Source organism: Hemibagrus wyckioides, linkage group LG06 (assembly GCF_019097595.1).
Source record: "Hemibagrus wyckioides isolate EC202008001 linkage group LG06, SWU_Hwy_1.0, whole genome shotgun sequence".
In the NCBI taxonomy this organism is placed as follows: Eukaryota; Metazoa; Chordata; class Actinopteri; order Siluriformes; family Bagridae; genus Hemibagrus; species Hemibagrus wyckioides.
In genome coordinates this window covers 3,511,766-3,522,072 of record NC_080715.1, presented here as the reverse complement: position 1 = coordinate 3,522,072, position 10,307 = coordinate 3,511,766, and the positions used below count along the sequence as shown (strand labels likewise).

Sequence of the window (10,307 nt, the reverse complement as noted above, 5' to 3'; positions counted from 1 at the left end):
ATAATAATAATAATAATAATAATTATTATTATTATTATTATTATTATTATTAATTTCCCCCATGTTACTGCTTCTGTGTTTGATCTGCTTCTTCCTTTTTTAATTTTTTAAATTTCTGGCAAATTTCTATTACATTTTTCTTCTTACTGATTTTTATTCTGTTTTTTTTTTTGTCTTTTCCTTTTTAAAGAACTTTGCATAGCTGCGTTATAGAGTATCAAATGTAGAGGAGTTGAGTTTTCCTAATGTGAACTAATACTAGTTATATCATTCTATCAGAGATGGCAGGAGAACATAAAGACATTTCTGATATTTAAAATGTTATTTTGATTAAAGTTAAGTTTGGAGACATTCCTGGGACATTTTGTCTAAGTCTTAGCCAAGATTTATTATTCTGTTTTCCTTATTAAGCTTATTATTATTATTATTATTATTATTATTATTCCACTGTACCAATCAGGACCAATCAAGAATCAGCTTCACTTCCTGCCTCTGTTCCAAACCCAGTACACGGAAGCTGATAATCTCCATCAGATTCCGCCGTACATTGGTAATGAGTCACGTACCGAACACAGTGAGGCAGGAGGTGGCGCTCTTGGTGCCCTCTGGATAGGTGTGGAACTGGCAGGTGTAACAGCCCTCATCCTCCATCTTCACAGGATTAAAAGTGAGTTGGGAGTCTGATAGAGAGCGAGTGAGACTTGTCCGGTCTGTGTATTTCTCCTCTATTACAGGGTCACTGCGTTTGGCGAAAGATGCCACTTCCTGAAACACACCACGTTCTGCCACTTTCTTCCACAGAATCTGCTGCACCTTCTCAGGCAGGCCGTAGAGACAGGACAGAGATGCCCACTTACCTCTTACCACCGTTTTATTCCCACCATGGATCACTGAGGCTAGAGACAGACAGACAGACAGACAGACAGACAGACACTGTAAGACTCTGATACCAACCAAACATGGCCCCAATTTACATAGAAATCTAATTTACATTCACACACACACCATTTTGCCCTCATATGAATCTAATTTACAAACAGGTAACAATCAGCAATTTACTCCTTAGATCTAATTTACACAAATATGCCACATAATAATGTACATCTCATTTACATAAAACACACCCCAATTTTACACCTCTAATTTACATACCACAAAATTATTATAATATAACCTAATTTACATAAACCATACCCCAACATACTTTCACATATAAAAGTGTATATAACATTCCACTTTATAATCAAATATGTCTCATTTAAATAAACAAAAAAAACCCCTCTGTGATTAAAATCTCTGAGCAGGCTTCAGTCACCCAAGATCTTAGGGAGGAAGTTCTTTATCTTTATAAAATGCAGTTTAAAGCCAAATTATCCAGACAGGTCAAGCTGGTTGCTAGCTTCAGCTAGAGTAAGCTGTGCAAACTCTATTTATAACTAGTTTTTTTGCTTGTTTTATAACTGAAAATATGTCAGATTTAACTGAAGTCTGATTAAGAATTGAAAATGATTAGTTAGAAAATGAGTTTGTGTAAACCTAATGAGTGCTGTTGTGACAAGTTTCTACAGAGATATCCTCCTGACATGCTCAGATCCGTGCAGATCTGTAGGAGGAAAGGAGAGGATGAGTTGAGAGTCATCTTCATCATCATCATCATTATCATCATCATCATAGCCGGATGTGATGGTTGTATACCTCACTGAGAGAGCAGGTACAGAGGGAGAACAGAAGAGGAATGAGCACTGAGCCTTGTGGGACAGCAGTGGAAAGACTACAAGGAGCAGTTATGGATCTCCTTCATGTGACCTGACACGTCCAGGTAAGAAGCAAACTGCTGCCATGTTGTGGCGCTGACTCTAAGGCTTGTGAGTCCTTTGACTGACCTTGTCTATTACTGGACTGAGGAATGATGACAGTTTGGCTGATCTAATCATTTTTCAGATGAAATCTCTTGGATAGACTCTATAGTTTGCTCAGTTAGATGTTACAGATTCAGACATCTGAGTTGAATCCATGTTGATTAGGAAATTCTGTGATTATTCTGTAACACCTGACACAAAAAACTCCAACAACCCCAGTGACCTTTAAAAGAGAAGTCAGAAAATATCCAAAACATCAATTCGAACCATATGTCCAGAGAAAATAAAGCCTCTCACACACACATCTACCTTCAACATCAAACATCTGGACTGAACAGAGACAGATTTCATTACTGGGGAGAAAAATGCTCTCAGGTTTTCTTCGTATAATTTACATCTCGTAGTAAGTATGGCCAACATTCCACATCCTCAGAAAATCTGAAACCTATTACCACAAAAATATTTATTCGGATTTATTTATTGTATTATAAGATACAAGTCCAGGTTTTGTTTAAAACACAAAAATTTATCAGTTTCCATAGAACAAAATCTCATGTCTGGACCAGTGCAGGAGCCTGGAATAATTATGGGAATAATCTGGAAGAGTGGAGATTCTCTCATTTATGCAGGAAAATAATCAACAATAATTTGGTTAAATGAAGTGGAATTCATAACCATCCTGAAGTAGTTTTTTCTTTAAAATGCACATCCTCTTTTCTTATAGCAATCTGCTAATGACTTAAAGTTAGATTTTATTTTGTGGAACAACCAGGAAAGAAGTTAGTTCCTGTTCTCACTTATCTTATAGCAGCTATAAACAGTCTTTCCCTCACCAGCCTCTCTTTATTTGCTGTTTTGAAGTTAATTAGACAAAAAGAAAAGTGACACTGGTGACTCCTTCCATAAATCTTAAATAAATGTTCCTTTGGTCTTGTTTTTGTGCTGTACAATGGAAATCTTTGTGAATGAGCTGTTACTATAGAAACGATAAAATAACACAAGAGCAAGACTGGAACAATTTCTGGTACTCAGGACTCACCGGTGACCGTGAGACACGTCTGTCCTTCCTTGGACCCAGAGGGATAAACGTCGAAGATGCAGGCGTAGCAGCCCTCGTCTCGGTAGCTGACACGTTTAATGAGCACTTTGCTGGAGTCCTTTGAGCCTTCACCCAGCTCCACATGGTGCTGCCCGCTCACACTGTCAGGCTGTCCTGGAATGTACGAGATGAGCGTTTGGTTCTTCATGTCCAGCCAGCGTACCTGTTTCACCTGCTCCACTTTGGACTTGGTTAGCATGCAGCTCAGGGTGAAGGGTTTTTCCACTTCTGCCTCGACCCGTGGAGGAGTCACCACCCTGCCTAAGAGACACAGAGGTAATCATACGCATGCACAATGATCCATGAAATGTCAAATACACATTTCTTTTCTCCATCACGTACCATTAATTCTGGACACGATGGCCAGGGAGACGCAGAGCTGCAAGCATCTTGGCAGCGTTGCCTTAAACATCTTAACCTGAGATGATCATGTAGGGACAAAAAGTTATTTCCTGATATATCTTTACATCTATTTTAGTCTATTTTATAATACAACTTATTCTCCTAAAACACATTTTTAAATGTAGATTCTGCAATTTTTGCTAAAATCTTTGCACAAAGGTGTTTTCTTAGCTACTCTTAATAAATCACTTAGAAATAGATTATTTCTAAATCAGGATAATCCTAATTCTTATCCCTAACATCGTCATCATCATCATCATCATCATCCCAAACCCAATCTCAAAACCAATTCCAAACACAATCATAAGGATTAGGATTAGGATTAAGGATTAGAGTTAGGATTAGTAACTCTAATCCTTAATCCTTATCCCTATCCTCAGCCTCATCCTAATCCCAAACACAATCCTAATCTTAACACCAACCTTAACCATTATCCCTATCCCAAGCCCAATAATAACCTTCCTATTTATAATAACAACACTAATAATGCTAATAATATACAGTATTGATCTTAACTCTGTAAATACTGCTTTTGACAAATTTAGTGTCTCAGAATAGAAAAAAACAATAAAATACTTGAACATTGAACTTTCACCAAATATATATAAAAAATGTTTGATTATGTCCTATTCTATGTATTTTAGGAGCATGTCCATTTTACAGATAATATTCAGAAACTGAGCAAAATAGATGAGGCACACACTCACATTCCAGCCTGAGGTCCTGAAATCAGTTGGGCTTCATTTTAAGAGATCCTCATCACTGCAGAACCTGTAAGGAACCTGTAAGGAACCTGTAAGGAGCAGAATGATTCTGATTGAGTTTTGCTCTCAAAAAATGATGAAAATGAATAAGCAGTGTGTTTCAGAATTACTGAAGGAAACACCTTACAGTTGTAAGTATATATATATATATATATGTATATATATATATGTATATATATATGAATCAATGAATTAAAAAATGTATGTATATGTATATATGTGAATATAACATGAACAGATGTTCTTACAAACAAACAAAAAAACAAAGAAATAGACAGGAATAATTTACTTAAAAAAATCAGTACTGTATTTACTTTAATTTATTGTTTTCTTTTATAAACAAACAAATAAATAACACTTTGAAATAAATGATAAAGCATGTATTATTATTATTATTATTATTATTATTATTATTATTATTATTACATTTACACTAATGTTACACCTTTGGGAAACAAAAGTCTGAAGAAGCCCCTAAAGGTTCTACATGGAACAGTACAACAGAATATTTCCATTTAAAAGATGACATAAAGAATTAATTAAAAAATTAAAATGAAAGTGTTAACAGTTTCTAACACTACATATGAGCAGAGTGTTTAGAAGATGTAGAGACATTTATTTAATTTTAATTATAACATATATTTTAAATATATGTTATAATTAAAATTAAATAAATGTCTCTACATTTGCTCATACATTGCTCATTAGACATTAGGGATTAATACTAATAAATTTAAATACAAGTCTAATATTAATCTTAAACATTTTGTACTATATTTCTTATGTTCTTTAAAGCTGCTTTGAGACAATGTCCATTGTTAAAAGCGCTATACAAATAAAACTGAACTCAATTCAACTGAATATTGTGTGGATTAATGACAGGATATTTTGTTCATCTAAGAGAAACAACTCAAAGGAACATTCCAATAGAATTGATTAGTAAATAAAAACGTACATGACTGATGAACACTCAGAATGTTAAACTCTTGTGGTGTTTACTCTAAATCACTGAGATTTCACAGGAGTGACTGAACTCATCACTGGATTTATGTAAATACCACACACTTTAAGTAGATATATAACATACAATGTCCTGAATCTGCTAAAGCTCTGAATCTAAAGAGATAAACATTAACATAACTTCGAAGATCATATAAGTTAAATACCAGAAATTCTTTACCTTGAGGCTGAAAATCTGCTCAGTGTGACACGCTCCAGAGGAAGTTCTGCTCTGTCCCAAATCACACTCAGAGATCAGACAGAGAAATCACTCCAATTCAGCTTGTTTAGCTGTATTTTCCGGTTAGGAACGCAGCCTTTTCTTGTCCTCCACCCAGAACAAGGCTTTATTGATTCATGGACTGGAGGGAAACAAACTGGGACAGAAATATTTATCAGAATGTATATAGGTTCCCAGACAAGCTTGTAACAGGATAAAGTGAGGGTGGGGGTGGGGGGTATGTGGAGGGGAGTGGGTGTATGGAACAGTGGGTGGGGTTAGGGACAGTGGTGGAGTGATCATATAATATAAGGAGGGATTAGATATATTCTTTGAAATTACATGGAATTGTAACGAACAAACTGGAGATAAAATAAATTGTGTGTCCCAGGCAGATACTACTACTACCACTAACAACAACAACAACATAATAATAATAATAATAATAATAATAATAATAATAATAATAATAATAATAATAATAATGTTTTATGTTATCTTGGCAGAATGGAAAAAAAATAATTAAGAAATTAAATGGAAATGTTAAACTCATCAACCACCTCACCTAGGCTAGTAATTATTCTAATATTTTGTTATAAAAATAACAAGATAAAATAGCTATAAATTGATGTTTGTGCGCTGAAAAATAATTAATACACAAATACTGATTACTATTGCATCACAGTGCCCTCTGGTGTTGCCTACAAGTTTGAGGACTATTTCCTTAAAACCTACCTTTTTTATTTTAATAATAATTATTATTTCACAAAATAGAAAAAAAAGTGAAGAGAATTGCTAATGAATGATGCGTTTTGCTCAGAAATTATTACACTGCTAAACGAATAGCATTAAATGTGAAAATATCTTTACAGAAAAAAATTTATTTGTTATTTATAGAAAAAGGGGTCTGTATTCCAACATAATTTGATACATTATTTAATTATGCAGCTTAGATCCTTAGATAAACAAGCTAATTAAAGCTAATTTAAAATGGCAGGAAGATGTTGGTAATTAGCATATATTCACGATTCATATGGCCTGAGTAACGGTTTAGAAATGCTTGTATGACTATGAATTTTAGGATTTATAGACTCAATTTGTGTATTAATTCATATTTAAAAAACTTGAACTGAATGGATTAAAATGAGGTTTGTGTCTTTTTAATGCCTTAACGGAATGTTAGCTCATGTAAATATGTGTAAACAATAACTTTAAACATTTTGTTACATAATTTTATATATTTTATGTAAATATAAATAGCCTCAGTGGTTCTTTGTTCGAACCTCAGGGAATACTAAAATCTTCTATGTGGATCGTTATACCAGTATTTTTCTGTAATAATTATAACATTTTCTGATAGGGGATAACTGTTAAATTCTAAAAAGAACATTTTAAGGATTACTCCATTAGGACAGCTGATGAACTATCTATCTATCTATCTATCTATCTATCTATCTATCTATCTATCTATCTATCTATCTATCTATCTATCTATCTATCTATCATGTTCATCACAGTTAATTCTGCATGACTAGCTGGTTTGCTAAGGAGCACAGTCCTTAGGAAAATATTCTGTTAATTTTGACATATTTGTCTTTCTCATTAACTCATTTTCAATTTTGGAAATTATAAGATATGCTAGATAAAACACTATCTAACTAATTTAAATGCTCTGCATTGCAAAACACAACTAGCTAGCTAATTTAACTAAGTAATTTACAAAACTTAAATAACAAAGTTATTTATAAATCGTATATATATATATATATATATATATATAGCTAGGTGCTTGGGTTGATTTACAAAATGAAGCTAGCTAGGTAAATTTAACAAGCTAAATTACAAAGCATAACTAGATAGCTAATTTAAATAGTTCGTTTATAGACATATAAATTACGTCTGCAAACACACATACTTTTCACGTTATCAATTAACATAATTTCATTCACCTTTAGCTTCAGTGGCAAAATTGAAAAACTGATATTTCATAATTTACCTGGGTGTATAAACCAGCAAACTGTGTGTGTATGTATATATGCAAATTAGAAAAAAAAAATTCTGTAAGGAGTATGAAGTTTGAAGTATTTTTTTTCTCAGAAATTCTTCAATAAGAAGTAATTACATTTCAATAATCCATGAGCAAAATCTAATCTTCCAAAACAGTGTTCAAATACAGAAAAAAAACAGATACTCAACTATTTTGACGAGTCCAGTTGAGTGGCATTGCCCCTGGTGGTGGTAGGAGGTACTGACAGGGTAGGGACGCATGGGACATGCGTTTTCTTTGCAACACCCACACTTTCACCACGCTATGTGGGTGCAGTGTATTGTTTTATTCAACCTGTTTATGAATCACACACAGATAAATGCTGGGAAATTACCAGCAGTGCCTTTAGATAAGTGACTAAAAGTCTTTAAGATTGTAATATAAGAAGAATACAGTACACAAAGTACAACATTTCTAACACCAAAATGACCAGGGGGAATGAAATCCTCACAGAAACAGTTAGTTTAATGAGTCTTCTTAGTGAATTCTTCCATCAGTCTAGTATAATCTAGTACACACACTGGTCTTGTGTTGGACTTTGTGCACTTGGTCACACATTTGAGAACAGGTCTTCCTTTCAGAGGAAACCCACCTCTGTGTGTGTGTGTGTGTGTGTGTGTGTGTGTGTGTGTGTGTTCGTGTGCATGTGCATGTGTGTGGGTTACCAGTCAGTGTGGGTGTAAAAGATAGCCTTTTTTTCCACAGACATGTTTTTGTAACACCCACAATTTCTAAGACAGGCTGTCAGTGAAAACCTGTCTTTTACAAAGTTCTTAAACTAGATAAATATGTCTGAAACTACATAAAGCTTCAGCTTGTGTTTACCCATGTAATAATACAAGTAGTACCCATGTTCATAATTTGCCTGTTGCAGCACACAGTCTTTTTTAGCTTCAGTTTTACTTCCCTATACTTCCTGTGTCACTGGCTGCCATCCAAGCCCTAAGTATTATAGATCCACCCCTTGATACCTTTAGTCATTTAATCATTCCATTCTTATTTCCAAAAGGCATCTGTATTTTTTTTAACTTTTTATTAAGTTGTCTTTATTTGTCACATATACATTACTATACAGTGAAATCCTTTCTTTGCATGCAAAGGTTTGGGTCAGAGCGCAGGGTTAGCCATGATACAGCACTCCTGGAGCAGGTGGGGTTATGGGCCTTTCTCAAGGATACAACAGTGGTGTTGAGACTTGAACCCAGATCTTCCAGTCAACGACCCCAAGCCTTAACCACTTGAGCTACCACTGCCGGTATACAGCTGTCAGCTTTAAGGAGGTCTAAGTAAGAATTGATCATATTTAGAAGGGGTTCAGTTGCTACTGGTATTATCTGTTTAACGATACATGTAGGTTTGGGTAATCTAGTATGCAGATGATTTTAAAGAAGAAATTAGCTAAATTAAATTGCTAATAAAGTTTCATGATGGAAAGTGAAACATTGTTTGTGCTGATCAGAAACAGTGGTATTATGTACAGGGTTAGCTATCAAATTGTCTGGTTTTAAATTAATAGTCTGATTTTTTTTTTTTGTCTGATATTCTCAATTTGGTTATTGAAGCCACTGCTTTTGAATATTGATGTAGGAACCACAGATAAAACTGATAAGCGTATTGGAAAAGGCCAGAATTCCCACAGATGGTGTAAATTAATTGTTTGTTTCAGAAAGTACATAAAATAAAATGTACCCAGTTTAAAAAGCTAATAAAATTGTCTTTCAAATGATGTAGGATGTTTGAATAAATTTTACATCGCCAAAAATATGATCTGCTAAATATGCCGGCTTGTTCATGGACGTGGTTTTGAAGAGGTGGGTATTTTCCATTCAAAATACACCTACTGTTTGTTGATCTATGTAAATTGAATTTATTTTGACCAATCAGAGAAAAAAATAAGCTTTCAACTGCTGTTTGCTGCTGCTTACGCCAAAAATAAACCTCAGTATAATCATTCACATTTGACCATAAATGTAACGTCTCGTCAGACGTAGGAGTGTTAGAATCCATTCGCAGATGTAATAAAGGGCCGAAGGCAAAATCTTAGTCGAGGTCACGAAGAAACAGGGTCAAAACCAGAAAGCAACACAGTGGACCAAAACCAAAACACAAATCCAGAAATCGAAGTCAAAAGCAAACAAGCAGGGTCATACACGAGGTAACTAGACAATGACTAAATCAAGGCTTGGCTAGTAACGCTAAGGAAACAATGCTTCGCAATGTGGCTGAGATAGCGTACTGCTTATATACGTCACTGGACCGGAAGTGGGCAGAAACGGTTAATATTCGGGCGATGGCTCCCTCTGGTGTTCAGGCCGCGTGACAATAAATATGAAGAAAAAAAAACATTCACAATTAGTAGCATATATCATTAAAAACTGAAAGCTTTCTTTTTTAAAATGATGAAATTTTGTGCATTTTGTTATCATGAAATGCTGATCGTATACAAGTTCAAATTTCAATGTCTCGTGTTTGGAGATTCTGCCATGTTTGCTATTCGACGATAACCGGGCCATGTTAAAATTCCCATACTCTATGTGTTAACCAAGGAATATGAGGTAAATATTGGTATTGATCATAAAATAAAACCTTTACTAATAATCGCTTATATTGTTGAATGTAGAGTCCGAGTACGAGACCCAGTGAACTTTGACACTTAGAGAAAACCACTTTTTTATTGTTTGTCAACTTTAATTGTTATATCTTCGCATTATCATAGTTTTAGAGTCTAAAGAGTTTAAGAGTCTAGTTTTGTTTATTGTTCTGAAGTGAATAGCAAAGAACTAAGGTGATAGTAATTTCTTTTAAATCTTGAAAATGTTCTGTAATGTAAAAGTGATACGATATTTTAAATGTTGAAAAACTTAAATGCTGTTGGAAGTGTACATAATTCTTGTTTGTTATTTTATTGTTATGCATA

General features: G+C 34.2%; 1 protein-coding gene across 2 annotated transcripts in view; it reads right to left on the bottom strand.

Annotated features, from left to right (window-relative positions):
- Positions 1-5,567, bottom strand: part of zgc:113337 (uncharacterized protein LOC503741 homolog) — a 26,679-nt gene extending 21,112 nt beyond the window's left edge. Inside the window, exons 1-5 of one of the 2 annotated variants that reach the window (XM_058392697.1) lie at positions 5,305-5,567; positions 4,068-4,153; positions 3,301-3,376; positions 2,899-3,219; positions 567-896 (exon numbers count right to left, since the gene is read on the bottom strand). In XM_058392697.1, the coding sequence (XP_058248680.1) occupies positions 567-896; positions 2,899-3,219; positions 3,301-3,370 (721 nt within the window). In that variant the 5' untranslated portion in view covers positions 3,371-3,376; positions 4,068-4,153; positions 5,305-5,567. The remainder of the gene's footprint in view (positions 1-566; positions 897-2,898; positions 3,220-3,300; positions 3,377-4,067; positions 4,154-5,304) is intronic. The other variant, XM_058392698.1, reaches the window with a different exon arrangement.
- Positions 5,568-10,307: the final 4,740 nt, after the last annotated feature.